Source organism: Narcine bancroftii, chromosome 2 (assembly GCF_036971445.1).
Source record: "Narcine bancroftii isolate sNarBan1 chromosome 2, sNarBan1.hap1, whole genome shotgun sequence".
Taxonomy (NCBI): Eukaryota; Metazoa; Chordata; class Chondrichthyes; order Torpediniformes; family Narcinidae; genus Narcine; species Narcine bancroftii.
Genome location: NC_091470.1, coordinates 118,286,447 through 118,306,135, shown reverse-complemented (window position 1 = coordinate 118,306,135; position 19,689 = coordinate 118,286,447). Strand labels below are relative to the sequence as shown.

General features: G+C 39.4%; 1 protein-coding gene across 1 annotated transcript in view; it reads left to right on the top strand.

The window, feature by feature from the left end:
- synj2bp (synaptojanin 2 binding protein) overlaps positions 1-18,259 on the top strand; it is a 30,734-nt gene extending 12,475 nt beyond the window's left edge. Inside the window, 3 exon segments of the mRNA XM_069918115.1 lie at positions 888-1,024; positions 9,257-9,352; positions 10,942-18,259. Of these exon segments, the coding sequence (XP_069774216.1) occupies positions 888-1,024; positions 9,257-9,352; positions 10,942-11,058 (350 nt within the window). The 3' untranslated portion in view covers positions 11,059-18,259.
- Positions 18,260-19,689: the final 1,430 nt, after the last annotated feature.

Here is a 19,689-nt window from a genome sequence, read left to right as displayed (position 1 = left end):
CCATTTGGGTGTCTCCATACAGGAAAGATGTAGAAGCTTCAGAGAGGGTGCAGAGGAGATTTAACAGATGTTGCCTGGATTGGAGAAGTCTCGTGAAGCAAGGTTGATAGAGCTAGGGCTTTTCCCTTCGGAGTGATGAAGGATGAGAGGTGACTTGATTGAGGGGCTAGATAGAGTGGACAGCCAGCTTCTTTCTCCCAGGGCAGTAGTGGCTAATACCAGTAGACATCTGGTGAGTGGAGGAAAGTTCGGGGTAGATGTTAGAGTTAAGATTTTTTTGTTGGTGGGAGGTGGCTGGAATGTATGGCCAGGGGTGGTGGTGGAGGCAGGTACAATCCAGACATTTAAGACTCTTTGACAGGCACATGGATGTAAGGAAAATAGAGGGTTGTGGATGTGAGGTTGGGAAGGGTTAGATAGTTGTGGAGTCGGTTTACATTGGTTGGCACACCATTGGGCTGAAGGGCTTGTACTCTAATGTTCTATGAGAGGTGAGTGGGAGATAGAATCAAATGGGGCAGGGAATGTTTGGGTAGAAGGTGGATAGAACAAGAAGGGTGATAAACGTGTGATGATGGAGGTTGGGGATGTGAAATAGAACAAAAATGGAGGACTGGAAATGGTTCGGATTTAGAAATTTCATGGGCCCATACTTGTTCAAATCAGAATTTGTCGCAGCATTTTAAGTTCTTACAATTTAATCTAACCTTCCAATGTAAGTTCCCTTGTTCCACGTTGCTCATAAAGACTGCTGCTAGTTGATCCATTTACTGAAGAATGCAGATTATGAATTCATTTTGAGAAAATGTAAGCTGTATTTGTTGTTGTTGATACAGGAACTTTCTTTCACTGTAAATACGTTTATTTATGGCCTTTCTTATTTGTAGGGCTAGGATTCAATATAATTGGAGGAACAGATTACCAGCCCAATTGTAAGGATAGTGCAATCTACGTGAGCAAAATTAAAGTTGATGGACCAGCAGCTCTTGATGGACGCTTAAATGAACAAGATCAAATCTTAGCAGTAAGCCATCCAAATTGTTTGGTTTTTTTGAAATATTCTTGGGTATGAATATAATCTTAGTGTCAGATTCTCTACCGTAGCTGTTAAAATTTTGCTAATCTGCTAAAAATCTCCTCTGCATCTTAAGAACCTTCACATGCTTAAGGTATGTAACCTGAGGAAACTGCAATACCAGTTGTGGCTTGGCATAATTTCCCTTCTTTTATACTTAACACCTCTCTTCCTGAAGTCCAAGAGCCACAATTTTGTGAACGGTTCTTGACTTGATTCCCATTACTTTCAACTGTTTGTGCACATGGCCCCCGATTCTGTCCCTGCATGCTCCTTGGAACTGTGATACTACTTGTGTTGTCTCTGCTTCTCTTCAACAGAAATGTGTAGGCTTCCTTTTATTCCATTCTATTGGTTGATGCCATCTTGCCATTGTTCCTTCCTACATATTTAATTTTAATTTATTCCAATATCCATTTCATGCATATGTATTTTTTTTTAAAGTATTTGTCTTTGTCCTTTCAATGAACTTTATGGAATACCACTGTCTACCATTCTCTTTTTTTACTTTGGGAGGGTGGATTTTTTCCCCTTCAAACTGGTGCTTTCTAAAAAATCAATTTGCTATCCAAAATGCCCAGTGACCCTGCTATTCCATGAGACTCCATTTTGTTAATCAGCCTTTTTATTTTGTGCTTCCATGAAATCTATGTAGACAACATCCACTGGCTGGGTTGGTGGAAGAACTGGAAAGATGGGAGTGGGGAGGGAAAGAAATGAATGGGAAAGACAGAAAAGGGGGAAGAGATCTTCCACCCACCCACCCACCCAGCTATCGTTCCTCCCCCTCATTGCTGCTGTTCTCTCCCTCTTTTCTCCAACTAACATCTTCTGTCTTTGACACCCCTTCAATATTTTGATGAAAGGCTCAAGCCTGAAACTTTGGTCATGTATCTTTAACGTTGTTATAAAAAGGATACTGTTTGACCTGTTCAACTTCTCCAGCATTTTGTGTTTTTACTTCAACCATGGTGTCTACAGATTTTTGAGATTTACTCCTAACCTGTCTAACCTTTCCATGATGGAGGTATCTTTGATGGCCTGAGCCACATTCACCATCCTGTGCAGTTTCTTGTGTTTATTTTGAGCTGAACCATGCAGGATCCATTCAGGATGCTTTCAGTGGTGCCCGTCTAGAACTATGCCAAATTTCCTCTCTCTTGAGAAAGTTTAGGCACTGGTGTACTTTCTTGGATAGACCAGGACAAGTCACGTCACTCTTAGGAACCTAAAGATGTCTACTATTTCTAGCTCTTCACCATGATGTGGACCAGGAGGTGAGCTCTGCCCCCCCCCCCCCCCCCCACAGGAGTCCATGACTAGCTCCTTGGCCTTGCTGACGTTGAGGAAGAGGTGGTTGTTCTGGCACCAAGCTGCAAGTTGCTCTGTCTCCCTTCTGCACTCTGCCTCATCGTTGTTAAACAGCCTGCCTATGACCGTTTTGTCTTCTGTAAGTTTATAGATAAAGATGAAGTAGTGTTTGCCCGTACAATCATGGATATAGGGAGATTTATTGGGGGTTGAGTGTCTAGCTTTTTTGGGCTTTTGTGTTGAGGATGATAACGGAGGAAGTGTTATCACCTTTTAATTTGGATGCCTGCAAACATTATTGATTAAGATCTCAAGCCTGAAACGTTGGTTATGTATTTTTATCTTTGCTCTGATACTGAGTTGCTCCAGCATTGTGTTTTTGCTGTCACCAATCTTCACTGATTGCTACATGTGCAATAGGAAGTCATGGATGGATATGTGCTGAGTGAGGAGTCATGGAGTTTAGTGAGGAGTTTTTTTTTAATTGTGTTGAAGGTAGAGCTGTTGTCAATGAATAGTAGCTTGGGAATTATAAGAAATCTGAGATCCTGATGGGGACGTGGCAATGATGGTAGTGTCATTGAATGCCAACAGTAGATGGTAGACTTTCTGCTGCTGGTGCTCATCTTCTAGCAGGTTGGGAAACTTTAGACATACATCATGGTTATAGGCCATTTTGGCCGACGTGACATGCTGCCTAATTAACCTACATCCCCGCTATGTAGGCTGAAATGGCTTGTTACCGTGCTGTATATTTAAATTAAAAGGATGCCCACCCCTGTGTGGTACAAGTGTTATTTGCCACTTGATCACCTTTTGCCTAAATTCTCTCTAGGCCTTGCTGCATGTAGGCACATGCTGCTTCGTTACTGAGATTTGCAAATGGAATTGAATATTGTGCAATCATTATCGAACATCTCCATTTCTGAATTTATGAATAGAGGGGAGGTTGGTGGTGAAGCAGCTGAAGGTTGTTTGGCCTTGGCCATAGTGAAGATCTATGGTTGCAGTGATTGACCTCTGATAATTAAAAGCATCATTCTTTACACATGGTACACCTCCAACATTTAGTGTTTTCCCTTTGCCCATTGACTTCAGCTTTGAGGAAATAGCAAATGAACTGAATATCACATATAATAGTCAATGCCATATAAAAGTCGACCCACTATTTTTGGCCCAAAAATTTGATATTTTCTATATCCCCTGGAAAAGTCCCTTTTTTTCCCTCCCCCCCGCCCTTTTTTAATTTTTGGCCTTGGTTGCCTGCCCATCCGAGCTCCCGAAGCCCCGACCATAGACTCTCGCCTTGGCTCCCTGCCAATCCGAGCTGCCAACACCCTGACAGTGAACTCTTACCTATGCCGCCCACCCATCTGAGTTCCCAATGCCCTGACTTCAGACTTGTGCCCTGGCTGCCTACCGATCAAACTCCCAATGCCCTGAATGAGATTTACCGTCTGACCCCGGCCACCCACCCGCCCACTCCTCCGACTTCCCAATGCCACGAATGTAGACTTGCCATCTGGTCCCATCCGATCGCCTGCCCATCCAAGCTTCCAATGTCCCGCCCATGGACTTTTGCCTTGGCCCTGGCCGCCTGACCATCCAATGCAGACTTGCCACCCACTTCCGGCCACTCACCAGCCCATCAAAATTCCTGACACCCTGAGTGACACCTCAGTCAAAAGTAGTATGTGTATAATAGTCAATCCCCTAAATTTATGCTAAAAATTGATCCACAAAATTAACTATTACACGCATATAAACTATAGGTATTTTGCATCAGTCTTTACTGTGTAATACACGAATGACATGCCAGAAATGTAGTATGTGTATAATAGTCAATCCCCTAAATTAATGCTAAAAATTGATCAACAAAATTAACTATTACACGCATATAAACTATAGGTATTTTGCATCAGTCTTTACTGTGGAATACACGAATGACATGCCAGAAATTCGAGAGAGTCAAGGAACAAAAGTGAGTGTAGTAGCTATTACAAAGATTGGAAGACTGAAGGTGGATGTCACCTGGACCAGATGAACCACAGCCTTGCGTTCTCAAAGATGTATTTTAAAGAGATTGTGAACACATTAGTGATCTCTCAAGAATGATTCCAGAGGGATGGGAAATTGCAAATGTCACTCCACTTTTTAAGAAGGGAGAAAGGTAAAAGATAGGGAATTATTAACTTCAGTAGTTCACGTTTCATGAATCCACTCTTATGGCTGAGGTTTCAGGGTACTTGAAAAGCACAAGATAAAATAGGACAAAGTCAGCATCATTTCCTTCACGGGAGATCTTGCCTGATGAATCTGTTGGAGTTCTTCGAGGAAGCAGGACCAATAAAGGAGAAATGGTGAATGTTTATTTGGATTTTCAGAAGGCCTTTAATAAGATGCCGCAGATGAGGCTATGAAGCAAGATAGGAGCCCATGGGATTATGGGGAAAGGCACTCACATGGATAGAAGATTGGCTGACTGGCTGAAGGTAAAGAGTGGGAATAAAGGGGGCCTTTTCTGGCTGACTGCCAGTGACGAGATGTTCCTCGGGCCAGCTCAGGGCTCAGCTACTTTTCACCTCGTAGGTAAATGATTTAAATGTTGGAATTGATAGCTTTGTGGCCACGTTTGCAGATGATATAAAGATGGGTAGTGTTGAGGAAGCAATGAGTCTGCAGAGGGACTGGAATAAGTTGGGAGAATGGACAAGAAGTGACAGATGGAATACAGTGTAGGTAAGTGTAGGTCGTGCACCTGGGTAGAAGAAACAAAGACGTAGACTATTTTCTAAAAGGGGAGAGGATTCAAAAAGCAAAAAGCCAAAGGGAATAGGAAGACCTTGAGCAGTATTCCCTAAAAGTTAATTTGCAGGTTGAGATGGTGGTAAGGAAGGCAAATGCAATGTTACCATTCATTTCAATCGGATTAGGGCATAAAAGTAAGAATATAATGCTGAGTGTTAGTCACTCTACATTTGGAGTTTGGTGCACAGATTTAGGCCGCATATCTAAGGAAGGATGTGCTGGCATTGGAGAGGATCTAGGAGACATTTATGAGAATGTTTCCAGGTATGGGACGTTAACTTGTGAGGAGGGTTTGAGGCCTCTGGGCCTGTACTTGATGGAGTTCAGAAGGTCTTCTTGAAACCTACTGAATATTGAAAAGGTTAGATAGAGTGGACTGGAGAAGATGTTTCCAGTAGTGGGAGAATCTAGGACTAGAAGGCACAGCCTCAGAATAAAAGGATGTTGTTGCTACAGTCAGCTGTGGTGGTCAAGACATTGGGTATATTTAAAAGAGACAGTGATAGGTTCCTGATTAGTAAGGAGAACAAAAGTTGTGGGGAGAAGGTGAGGGAATGGGGATGAGAAAAAAAAAGTCATCCATGATTTGAATAGTGAAGCAAGCTGATGGGCTGAATGGCCTCATTCTGCTCCTAAGTCATGTCCTTATGGGAACTTGATACCACATTTGGCTTAACGATGGCTTGTTAAAGATCATCATTCTCACCTTACGGAATTCAGGTCTTTGGTTTGTGCTTGGACCAAGGTTCTAATAAGACCTAGAGCTGAGTGGTGCAGGTAAAACCATATGAGGTATTAAATAGGTTATCAGTGAATAAGAACCATTGGATAGCACTGTCATTGATGGCTTCTAGCACTTTTGTGATGACTTAAAGTAGACTGGGGTGGTAATTAACTGGATTGGATTCATCTTGCCTGAAAAGGAACATCTGAACCATTGTCCACATCATTGGAAGGATGGATATCAGTGTTGTAATTTTACTGGCACAGCTTGTTTAAAAATTCACCTAATTCTGGAGCACACTTTAGTACCATGGATGGGGTGTTGTCTGATCCCATTGACTCTGCTACAAGCAGTGCTCTCAGCTGCTTTTCATTGAGTACAGCTCGGCTTTCGATATCATATGTGCTCAGTACAGGTCAGCAAGCTCCAAAACCTGGGCCTCTGCACCTCCCTCTACGACTAGATGCTGACTTCATCAGAAGAATGAATCAGTGACAATGTCTCTACCTCACTGACGATCAACACAGGAGCATCTGAAGGATGTGTGCTTGGGTCTCTGCTCTACTTGCTCGACCCCCATGACTGTGGCTAAGAACAATTCAAGTGCCATCTACAAATTTGATGATGACACCGTGGTTGTTGGCAGAATCACAGATAGGAATGAGGAAGAGTACGGGAGTGAGATCAGCTCGTTGAGTGGTGTCACAACATCAACCTTGCACTCAGCAAAACCAAGGAACTGATTGTGGACTTCAGGAGTGGAAGAATCACAAATCAGTCATTATTGAGGGGTCAGCAGTGGAAAGGGTTGATGAAGAACTTCAAATTCCTGGGGGGGGGGTCAACATCTCCAAAGATTTATCCTGGGGCCTCCATGTCGATGCAATTGTGAAAAAGGCTCGCCAACAGCCATAATTTGTGAGGTGTTTGAGGAGATTTGGTACATCACCAAAGATGCAAATTTCTACAGGTGGACTGTGGAGAGCATTCTGGCTAGTTGCATCACTGTTTGGTATGGAGGAGCCAATGCTCAGGACGGAAGAAGATTACAGAGAGTTGGGAACTCGGCCAGTGCCATCATGTGCATCAGTCTTCACTGCATTAAGTACATCTTCCAGAGGTGGTGTCTCAAAAGAGCAGCCTCCATCTTCAAGGACCCTTACCACCTAGATCATGCCGTCTTCTCACTGCTATCAACGGGAAGGCTGAACAGGAGCCTGAAGACGAACAACCCAATGATACAAAAACAGCTTTTTCCCCTCTGCCTTCAGATATCTTAATGGACATTGAACCACAAACACCACCTCACTTTTCTCTTTTTGCACTTAGTAATTTAGCGCAATTTTGCACCTGTTAATGCAGCCGTAAAACAACGCATTTCGTGACATATCCAAAACAATAAATTCTGATTCTGTTTCTGAATATCGTGGAATAAATCAAATTAGCCACCCCTTAGAAAACATCAAGCCAAAGTATTCATCAAGATTTCTATCTTTTCCTTGTAGCTGTAGGCATATATATCACCTAACAATATTATCCGGTTTCTTATTACCCACTTATTAACATGCCGGTAGAAGGGTTTTGGATTTACTTTAAATGCTGGCCTCTTGTTTATTTTCTTTGTCCTTCTTATTTTCCTCTATGCATTTAGTCTTTTTGTAACGAAGAATTCACCTGATCTATAGCAAATGCCAAGGTTTGGTGGTCCCACTTTCCCTGTTGCTGGAATGCATCTGGCCAGTATCCAGAACACATTAAAGATCACTGTTGTCCCATGTAGATTTTCCTGTCAATCTTTGCTTCCATTTTCACCTTGGCTAGATTTCTTCTTGTTCCAGATATGAGATGAAATGAATTACACAGCAAATAAAAAAAAAAACAAATATGTTGATTCTGCCTTATCAGAGATACCAAGGAACCAAGAATCTAATGAAAAAGAGAAGATTAAAGAAGAATACTGTTGGTGTGGGGGGGAAAACAATGACCTGCAAATCTGCATTCTTGAATGCTAAGAGGCCATGTATGCATTAGTTGTCATTTTCCAAAATGCTATTGGTTGCTGCAGATTGGAAGGTGCCAGGTATAATCCTGGGTCAGGCTCACACCACTAGTACCAACTATGCCAGCATGTATTATGAAATATGGGATAACAGGGCATTTAGAAAATATCATTTATCTAAAAAAAGATTAGGCATACATCACCCTAACAGTCCCTTTTAGCCTGCAAACCCATGCTGCCCAATCACCCATGGGTAGGAGAAACTGGAGCCCCCGGGGAAAACCCACGCAGACACAGGAAGAATGTACAGACTCCTTGAAGCGGGATTCGACGGTGGTCCAGATTGCTGGCACTGTAACAGTGTTGCACTAACTGTTATGCCAACCCTGCCCCCCAAAGTCCGCATGGATTTCTGAAAGGGAAATAATATTTGACGAACCTTACTGGATATTTTTGAGGGTGTAACTTGTATTCTACAAGAGGGAGTACCAGGGTTATGGTGCATTTGGATTTCCAGAATGCATTTGATGAAGTCTCATAAGAATGTTATAAGAAGGCAGAATTAAAGCTCGTGGTATGGATTGAAAATTGGTTGACACGGGAAATGGGTGGAAATAAATGGATCTTGGGCTAATTTGTAATGACTAGTTGGATACTTTCCCCATCTATTCACAATTTTTATCAATAATGTGGATGAGGGAACTACAGTAATACTTCAAGGTTTGTCCATATAGGATACAGAAAGGCTTAGTGGGCAAGTACAGGCAGGTGGAATATAAAGAGGTGAAGTTGTAGACTCCTATGCCACAGACCGCTATAAAGGCCATGTCACTGCAGGTATAAACTAACGAGAAATGAGGAGAGAGCAGTAACATGGTATTGTCCATGGATCAGTCATAAATTTGATGAATGACAGAGCAGACTCGCATATTTGAATGCTGTATCCCTCCTATTTTTCGAATTGAGATGTGTTATTTCAGATCCTTCCATGACTTTTTCTTTTAATAATTTAAACCTTCCAATGATCATTCTTCAAGTGTTCACCCATTGGCATTTGGTCCATTTCAATCCCTAGCACCAGCTCCAGCAATGCCTCTTCCTCAGTTGAGCTAGTTTAAAAAGTTCTGAACATGTTTCAGAAATTTCTCTTTGTATTCTTTTATCTTGGTCCATTTGATATTTGGCAATTACCATTCCATTGTATTTGCGCATCTAAATTTACAGGCAAATGAAATTGTGGTATTAATTCTTTATCTCATAACTGTTCAGATTAGATTATAGAAAATGCATTCTAACTCCATCAGTAACATGCAAAAATTAAATTCTTTTTACCAATTAGATCAACGGGCGAGAGCTCAACAATGTGACTCATCAGGAGGCCGTGGAAATATTTAGAAATTCTGGTGATGTGGTGACGCTTTTGGTTTTAAAAAAGGTAAAGTTTGTGTTGATTAGCCCACTTTATTTTTCTGAATTTCCTCAAAGCTATTAAAGTCTGAGGTCTCCTTTATTTGTTTGGCTTTTTGGAGTGAGGATATTGATTTGAAGCTTCTACCTCCAAGTAGCAGTTTAGCTAGGGTAATGTTATTTAGTTGGTCTTCTCTTTGTGGTAAACGCTAATGCTTCTGAAGCAGAGGGTTGTGAGTTCAAAGTGCACTCCAGATACATGAATGGTACCAATTAGAGCTATTTTTTTTGATTATTTATATTTTCAAATTAACATGAAAATACGAAATTCATCAGTTATATAAAAGAAACATAATCTCATCATTTGATGTTGATTTTAAATTCAAAATCAACATTGATTAGGGCTATTGGGGAAAGTTTGTTTACCAGCACAATGTAGCCTCAGCTTCTGAGGAAAACATTGTGTGTATTCAGGGTCATGATGTAAGGCTTTTCATTAAATGTTCATAAAGCCAACACTGCTCAACTTCATTCATTCATGGGAAACTTCCAACATAAAAGCTGTTATACTGTTACTACTGTTAATGCTGAAGCTACAGAAATCCATTAACCCCAGTTTGTGGTTGGCCTTGTGCTGTGCAGGGTTTGTATGTTTTCCCTTTGACTGCGTAGGTTTCCTCCAACATCTCAAAGGATGCTAGTCAATTAATCAGTCACTGCAAATCCCCCTTAGTTTAGGTAAGTGCAGGGGAATTGGATTGTGTCTGGAATGGGTTACTGAATGAGAAAGAAGAGGCTCTTGGAAGGCAAGTGTAGGAATGGAACTGATGAACGTGCTTTGAGAGGTGGCATGCGTTCAATTAGTCAAATTGCATCCTCTTATGGCATAGGGAAGTAGACCAAATCTGAGACTGTGGTAAAAATAAATGATAATGGTAATTAATTAAATCTTTGCTATAGCAGTTTTAAGTAAATTTTTAAAATATATATAAAATACAGAACAACTCCGATTATCCAAAATGGTCGAGACTGGACCTATTTCGGATGACTGAATTTTTCAGAGAACTGGTCTTTTTTTTAAAAAGCTCATTAGCAATAGAAAATCACTTGTATCAATGTTTAAACAACAACAAACAACAAGGGAAGGCTTTTTGAGCATTAAAATAATGTTTAATTCTCACCAAAAAAAATTTTGATCCCTGACACGTCCCCAACGCTGCTGCCGATCACCGAGGCCTCCCAACCTCTGCCGCCAATCCCCAACACATTGCCACCGCTGTCGCTGATCCACGGGGAGGGTTTCCAGGCCAGTAAATTCCCTATGGCATAGGGAAGTAGACCAAATCTGAGACTGGTAAAAGTAATTGACAATGGTAAATAAATGAAAGCTATGGATGCATAGTCAAGTCGTCTTCATTTATCGTTCATACCATGCTCAAGCAGTGAAGACGAGATGGCGTTTCTCCTGGACCATGGATCATATTTGCATAAATACAAGTTAAACAAATAAACTGTTATTTTTATCTATTTGCTGTTTTATAGATGTACCTTTTGAGGATGAAAGATTTCCAAACTGCATTTTGAGAGTCCACCAATAATTTTATTTTCTTCTTTCAGATAAGAATCAAGAATAATCAAAACAAGAGGTCATCTTTATCACCGCTAGTAATGGCAGTATTGGGCTTAACCGTGTTGGCTCTGTGTGCATATGCAAAATATCATCGTAGGTTATGAAGATACAATATTGTATTGTCTTTTAATGTAAGCCAAAAATTTTAATGTCCAATTTTATATATTTTTTATTTGTGTGCTGAGCCAAATGTTGACTTTAATGTTTGTAAGCCACTATAGAATCCTGAAGGGAACATGCACATTGATAGAATACCTGAATTGTTTACTTGCCACAGGATTTGGATTAATTGCAATAATCTTTTTCAATAATATAAAAATTTAAATGATGTTGGAAATTATTTACACTAATCCTCTTTATCCATGAGGAGTAGGGTCACGGACTTCCTATGTATAACAAGTGAGACCAATAGGCAATACACTGCCCATATAACTGTCATATAAAGGTTTTATAAGTATGATCATGTACTAATAAACACAGTAAATTTTAGACTTTCAGAACGGTAACTGGCCCTTTCAGCCCATGAGCCCGTGCCGCCCAGTTACACCTGATTAACCTATACCCCCCCCCGGTACATTTTGAAGGGTGGGAGGAAACCAGAGCACCCAGGGAAAACCCACACAGGGAGAATGTATAAACTCTACATGCAGCACAGATTAGAATTCTGCTCCTGACGCTTTAACAGCATTGCGATAACCCTGCCACCCTAAATTATTTTAAATACCTAAAGGGAAATAATATTAGCTAATAAACTGCATCTATTGTATACATTGAAATTGCATGCAGTGACTGTTTTGAAATAATAATGTGCGATTGCAGAGAGCCACTTGACACAGAGCTGATCACAGACAAATATTAACTTCGCAACATGCATATGCACATAGATGTATTTGAAAAAAAAATTGTTATAGTCTAACCTTGACTATGTGGAGCCACACAGCAAATTGGTGGATAATAAGGACTCTATGAGTTTACCGATTATTTTATATAAAAAAAAATAAAAATAATAAAATAAAATAAAGTTTGGAGAATAAAATCAGCAAGAGGGATCAAGAAAAGATTGCCACACAAAAAGACTTGGTTTAAAAATTCAGACTAACTTGTTCAGATTTGCAATGTACCAGAATAAACCTTTGTAAAATCCAATTTCATTACTTGTATTTTTGTTTTAAAAGCTGTATTCAAGCATTGAAGGTGTACTGTATCCTATCTGTAGGAAGGTATCAAAATTTGGTGATTAACATGTTTTAAAACCCTAATAAGGATCAAAAGATGATATGCTTCTTTGATATGAATTTCTGGTATATTAACCAAGGTAATTTATAAATTCATGCAATGTTTTGTAATCCATTATCCTAAATGTGAAGCATTTGGCAATTGCTATTTGATTTAATGGCTTTCAACTTCATAATCTTTGCTATAACAGTTTTAAGTAAATTTTTAAAATATATAAAATACAGAACAACTCCGATTATCCAAAATGGTCGGGACTGGACCTATTTCGGATAACTGAATTTTTCAGAGAACTGGCCTTTTTTTTAAAAAGCTCATTAGCAATAGAAAATCACTTGTATCAATGTTTAAACGACAACAAACAACAAGGGAAGGCTTTTTGAGCATTAAAATAATGTTTAATTCTCACCAAAAAAAGTGCTGGCTGCTGTTGATCCCTGACACGTCCCCAACACTGCTGCCGATCACCGAGACCTCCCAACCTCCGCCGCCATTCCCCAACACATTGCCATCGCTGTCGCTGATCCACGTGGAGGGTTTCCAGGCCAGTGGAACACTCACTGGCGAGTCAGTGGGCTCTTGTCTCCCCATGGGCTTGTTCCAGCAGGGTCTGTTCTGTCATTGCATCCTGGTTCTTGATGTTGGTGCCCCTGACACAGTCCCAGTCTTTGCTTGCGCACACTCACCTCCTAACCACTGCCATTGATCACTGAAACCTCCCCATTCCTGCCTGGGAGACCACTCTCCTTGATGACGCTGGGACAAGGGATTCTTCCAACTGCTTGCGGCTAGGAGATAGCACATGCAGTTTGAGAGGGAGAGCTGGAGAGAAAAATCAATAGGGGTAGGTAAAGAAGAGAATGGAGTTACCTGAAAGGACAATCGTCATTCTAATTTCATGCCGGGTGAATTTTTTTCAACCTGTGAGGTCAGTTTGGATTGAAAAAAATCCAGATAAATGAGGATTTCTGATTGTTTCAGATATCCTCATTTATCTGAAATATTTCGGAGGCAAACAGACGTAACTTCCAGGTCCAAAAGAAATTCTGATAAATGAGAATTTTGAATAATTGGAGTTGTTCTGTAGTATTAACTAATTTTTTTTTTATGAAGTGGTGACTGTATAGTTCCCACATGAAAGTATTTTTCCAAGAATTCTGTGTTGTATTTGCATTTGTAAATCTGAACTGGGTGCAGACTTTTTTTAATGCTGTAATAAGATACACATTATCATACACATTATATGGAATATAATAAGATAACAAGCTAATGCTGATTTTATCATTTTAACTGTATATTTTAATGGAAGTTAATTTAATGTTGATTTCAGTTTTTCACAAGTAGATGGCAAATTGATACCTAAATGATAATGTTGGGCCAATCCCTAGAAATCAAGTTCTGCACATGGACATTTCCTAATCAGATTGTTTTTTTGTTCTCTCAGAGGACTTTGAGCAAATTCTGATCATAGAACAATTGTGAATAATTAGGTTGACCTCAAACTTCAGACGAGAACTAAAGTGCAACTCCTTTTGGAGAAAATACTTGCTGCAGTTCACAAAAGGCTAGTGAAATTAACCATTTTTTCTCGGTCCCTGACACCAAGCAGTACTGAGGTGGTGAATGGTCTTGACTGCTATTTCAGTTGCTAGAAATACACTAATAATGCTAACAGGCTGAGGACTTTATTCTCACGGTATCCGGTTTGTTTGTGATGTAATGAAACTCATGAGAAATATTGGAAGTGAAACAAGAAAATCTCCAGATGCTGTGATCGTCATAAATGCATAGAAGTATAGGAGAAACTCACCAGGTCCTGCAGCATCCATAAGAGTCAAAGATATATAACTAACATTTTAGTCTAGAGCTGTTCATCAAGGTGTGAGCAAAAAACAGGCAGGTGTCTGAATAAAAAGTTGAAGGGAGGAGGGAAGAAGGGGCAGGTGAAGGGGTACAGGCTAAGAGGTCATAGGTAGACATGGATAGGAGGGTGGGGGAGAAAAGCTGAGAATTGATTCTGGGAGGGAATGGTTGCTCTGCGTGCAAAATCTGGAGGAAAGTATTCAGAAGGGGGGGGGGGCCCTAACAGAAACTGGAGGTCTATTAATGTCATCTGGTTGGATGGAACTCAGATGAGAGGCGTTCCTCCAATTTGAAGGGCATGAGACATGTCAGCATTGGAATGGGGCAGGGAATTGGAATTGGTTGCCACTAGGAGATCCCTACTGTTACAGTGGACAGAATGATGGTGCTTAATGAAGCACACTCTCCCAGTGTGCATCCAGTCTCTGATGTCGAGGAGGCCACAACAATTGTACCAGATGCAGTATATTCACAAGTGATGTTGCTTCACTTGGAAGGGGCCCTCAGGAAGCAGAGCAAGAGGAAGATGTGTCTGGTGGTGGGTGGTGGGATCATGTTGTGGGTGGTGGCAAATACGAATGATGAAAAGTTGGAAGTGGAGGCTGTTGGGATGGTACGTAAGGACAAGGGGAATCCTGATCTTGTTGCATTTGGGGGCAGAGAAGCCCAGGGCAGATACACAGGAAATGGAGGATATGTGGGTGAGCCCAGAGTTATCAGGAGTGGAGGGGAAACCATGTATTTTTTTTTTAAGGATGATCTCGCATGGAAGCCCTCATTCTGGGAGCAAATGGAGACAGGAAATTGAGAAAGGAATAGAATCCTTGCAGGGGACTGGATGTGAGGAGGTCAGATTCAGATTTAGTCATGAACAAGTCCTGAAATTCAGTGATTGCAGAAGTTTCATAGTGTAAATATTCATATTATAACCATCTTACAACATTATTATAAAAATAAATTAAAGAATAAAAATAACAGTGCACGAAAAGTCAGGCATCCATAAGAGTCAAAGATATATAACTAACATTTTAGTCTAGAGCTGTTCAAGGTGTGAGCAAAAAACAGGCAGGTGTCTAAATAAAAAGTTGAAGGGAGGAGGGAAGAAGGGGCAGGTTACTCAGGAATCTGGTGGCAGTGGGGAAGAAGCTGTCCTTGTGCAATTGAGTGCTCATCTTTAGGCTCCTGTACCTTTTTGCCGATGGTAGCAGAGTGATGGGGGTCTTTGAGGATAGAGGCTGCATTTTTAAGACGCTGCCTCACGTAGATGCCCTCAATGGAATTAAGGTCGGTGCCTGTGATGCTGCAGGCCAAGTTAACAACCCTCTGGAGTTTATTCTTGTCCTGACTGTTGGCGTAGTCAAGGTAACTGGGAGTTTGTGGGTTTGTAGAAAGTCTTGTCGAGAGTTTGTCTCCTGAGATGGAGACAGCAATCTAGAAAGGGGAGAGTTGCTGGAAATGGGCCACGTGAATTTGAGGTTGGGGTGGAAGTTGGCAGCAAAGTGATGAGCTCATTATGGGTGCATGAGGCAGCACCAACGAAGCGGAGTTGAGGAGCTGAGCTTATGGTGGCTTGTAGCATGGATTGCTCCATATAGCCAACAGAAAGGCAGGCATAGCTGGGGCCCATGGAGGTACTGCTTTGACATTCAATTCTGTATTTATTGTCGTCATCCAACTCTGAGATTCCCTTTTCCTGCAGATGCAGCAAAATTAACACTAATTGGTAGTGCAAAAGTTGACTGAACACAGCGTGAACATGTTAACAATCATAAAACCGGAAACGGGTAACATGCAAACAATCTGCAATAGAGGGAGAGCAGAGAAAATCAATAAAGTGCACAAGTAAAAGTCTTTAAATGAGTCCCTGATTGAGTCTGATGGTGGAGGGGTAGCAGCTGTTCCTGAACCTGGTCATGCGAGTTTTGTGGCACCGATACCTCTTTCCTGATGCCAGCAGTGAAAACAGAGCGTGTGCTGGGTGGTGTGGATCCTTGCTGCTCGCTGACGGCAGCGTTCCCTGTAGATGTTCTTGATGGCAAAGAGGGTTTTGCTTGTAATGCCCTGGGCTGTGTCTACTACCTTTTGGAGGGCTTTGCGCTCGGGACTAGTGGTGTTCCCGTACCAGACTGTGATGCAGCTGGTCAGTACACTTTCCACCACACCTCTAGAAATTTGACATTAATATTGTAATTCCATTTCTAAAGAGAAATGGTCCAAAATGCATCTACCCTTTCAAATTGTGCATGATCATAATTTTCACTTAACTGGAAGGGTAACACTAATCATGGGTTCAAATAATCTTCATACAACCAAATTTATGCATTTGCTTTGGTAACTGACACATTTCAGCTGGGAGCACAATGTCTTGTTCAATGTGCTCTGTATTTTGTGATTTGTAAAGAAATAATCAGGGTGCTTTATGTCTACCTTTTTTGTTGGTAATACCACTTTATAATTGGTGTGGTTTAGGTGTGAAAGATTCAAGAGTTTTCCTTGGTTAATAAGATATGTAAGAATGCACTAGGACTGCCATGTTCCACTCTTCTGATCTATTTGATCTAAAATAGTGGCTCTGAGGCGCTCTTGCTTTGACCTTTTTTACTGCTATTAAATTTAATATACTTTATGAAAAGGCACTCTATTTCAAAACTATCTTTAAATGTGTTTAAAAGATTATTCAAACACTGCCAAATATTAACTAGCAATATAATTTAAATGGGTCTCTGCTGCTTAAATCAAATGGACAATAGAGCTATCTATGACTGTACATATTTGACCAATAGAATGTGCTTTTGTTTTTCGAGTTGTGATACTAAAATTATGTCCTGTTCCCATATCTGCAGTTTGGTTTTTGTGATTTAAATATCAAATTGGAGGTGAGGTGAATCACATCAATTTCTAATGGAATGTTGAGTCTTTTCAATGGCAGTAATAATGAGTTTACATAAACCTCCATGTTATTCCCACTTCCGTGCTCCTCTTCAACACAGTTTTTCAGGCCATTATGATAAGTATATTTGTTGTAAGGATCCTTTCTGTAGAAATCTGTTGAAGATTCATATTGGGGCTGCAGATATTTACAAATGACAGTTGACCAAAAGCAACAGCAACTGAACACTGAATTTGCTCTAAAAACTTTGAATCAAAACATCTTTGATTAACTTTCTGATTCCTGGTGTCATGCAGAGTCCTTTGTTCTGTAATGTCACGAGTGGTGAACATTACAAGTAGAGATACCCTTGCGTGAACCTTTCATAGCATGTTGGCAAAGTTTTAAGACTGAATTAAACGTGAGAAAATTAACATTGTTCCATTGATGCACCCCATTTTCCTGTGGCTATGGTGGTGCACTCGGATTTTGCTTGCTGATGTTTAATAGCAATACTGCTTTCCCTACGTGAAGTGGTTGAATGGTGACACCTTTTTAGATCTCAAATATTTCAAACGAATAATTGAAGTGAACAAAAATTATATTTGTAACCTAACAAATATTGCCAGAAAAAAAGAAATAATCAGGGTGCTTTATGTCTACCTTTACCTGATCAGGTAAAGCATTTAAATGGATCCTTTTCACATGCTTTGTTTGAACAGAAATGTTTTACTATTTTAATCCTAAATTTGTCTTGGATTATGAGCACAGTAAAATGGCAATTTCATAATGATTTTCAGAATTAGTACAATGATTTGTAGATTTCCTCTTCAAAAAGTCTTTTGATACTTCTGCCTTTGCTGTTCTATTTGATCGACTATGTTAATGTGATTTAATCTTGGTACAAATGCTTATTCTGGGAATGAAAATTACTGATTTATTAGGAAAGTTACTTTATTTTTAAATGAGGTTTTATATCTATTCACTATAACTTCACTTTTTCCACTAAAGTGCAAATAAAACTGCCAGACACGACTGTTGTAATTCATGTGGGCAAAAAATGTTGATGAATCTACATCCTTTTTGTGCATGTGTCACAATCAAAATGACTTGTTTTGATATTAAAGTTTGATTTACACACATATATACGTTATAGATATGGGACTGAAGTGCTGCTAACTAACTTTGAAAATTGCAGAATGATTCAAAGAAATTTTATGGCTACAGTAATGTTAATGAGATGCTATGAAAGTCTGAGCTATGTATTTGAGGCACCTGAACAAAAGTAAGTGCTTGCAAATGTTGGGTGTTGCAAAATAAATGTAACCAGATAAAATTAACATGTTTACACGTAATTTTGTAAAATCAATGCCAAAAATAGAATGGTTCATAGTTATTTGCCAAATATTTGCCTTTTTTAAGAAAAAGCTGCTTTGCGACATTTGTTTTTGTTCAACCTTGCAAATGAAATGTGCTGTCATTCTGTTCTCACTTTTTAAAAAAAAAACAACTTTATTTGATATTTTCAAAACAAAAACTTTTACAAAGTCCGTAATATAAAAATGAAAACTACAACTAACCCATCCACTTCCACCCAGCCTCAGCAAACTCCACAAGGGAAGCATTAAGAAAATGAAACACATACAGCAGTTTAAATTACTAAATTCATACATTTCAAATAAGACGACCACATCTTAACAAAAAAAGTCATAATTGTCTTGCAAGTTGTATGTTACTTTCTCCATATAAATACAGGACCTCAACTCATACCAACGATTTACGTTTATCTCAAATTCGTCTTTCCATGAAATCGCAACACATTTACGTGCTACAGCCAATGCTAAAACGAAAAAATGCTGTCTGAAACTTATCTAACCCAAAATCCATAAATGGGGTAGAATAACTCAACAAAAAATTTATTGGATCTTAAAGGAATTTCGAAGAAATTCCCTAATTTTATGCCAAAATGATTGAACTATATCACAAAGCCAGACTGAATGTAAAAATGTTCCTCTTCATAATCCACATCTAAAACACAACTCTGAATTACTAAATCCATATTTTTTTCAATTTCTCAGGGGTTAGAGAAACATGCAAAAAGTTATAATTAATCATACTATATCTTACATTAAGCAATTTAGTCAGACCATCAAAACACATCTCCCAATCAACCTGATTAATATCACAAATTAAATAATTTTCCCATTTAATCCTAGTTTTATCTAAATTTATTTTATCCATAGTGTCTTGCAACAACGCATACATCTCAGAATTAAAACCCTTATTTAAAGAATGAGAAATCATAAACTCAAATTTCGTTAACTTAGGAATTTTCATTCTCTTCCAAAATTATCTTTCACTAACACTCTACTTTGATAATAGACAAACAAAGAATTCACTGAAATTCCAAATTTCTCTCTAAGTTGATTAACTGATAAAGGTTTACCCTCTTCAAAACAATCCTGCAATGACTTTATTCCTTTAATCTGCCATTCTCTTAAACATCTATTATTCAATGAAAAAGGAATCAATTTATTTTGATATATTGGGGCTTCAACCAATATTTTACCTTTCAAACCTATTAATAAATTCCTTTTAGTTCAAATCTCTAACAAATGTTTTAAAATCAGTACATTATATCTCTGTAATAGTCTTGCTAAGTATTTACCAGAATTGCTACCTGCTGATCAGGCTGGTTTCATTAAAAATAGGTATGCCTCTGACAATATTCTTAGAGTGATTTCTCTGATCAGTGCTTCACGTCAGCAAC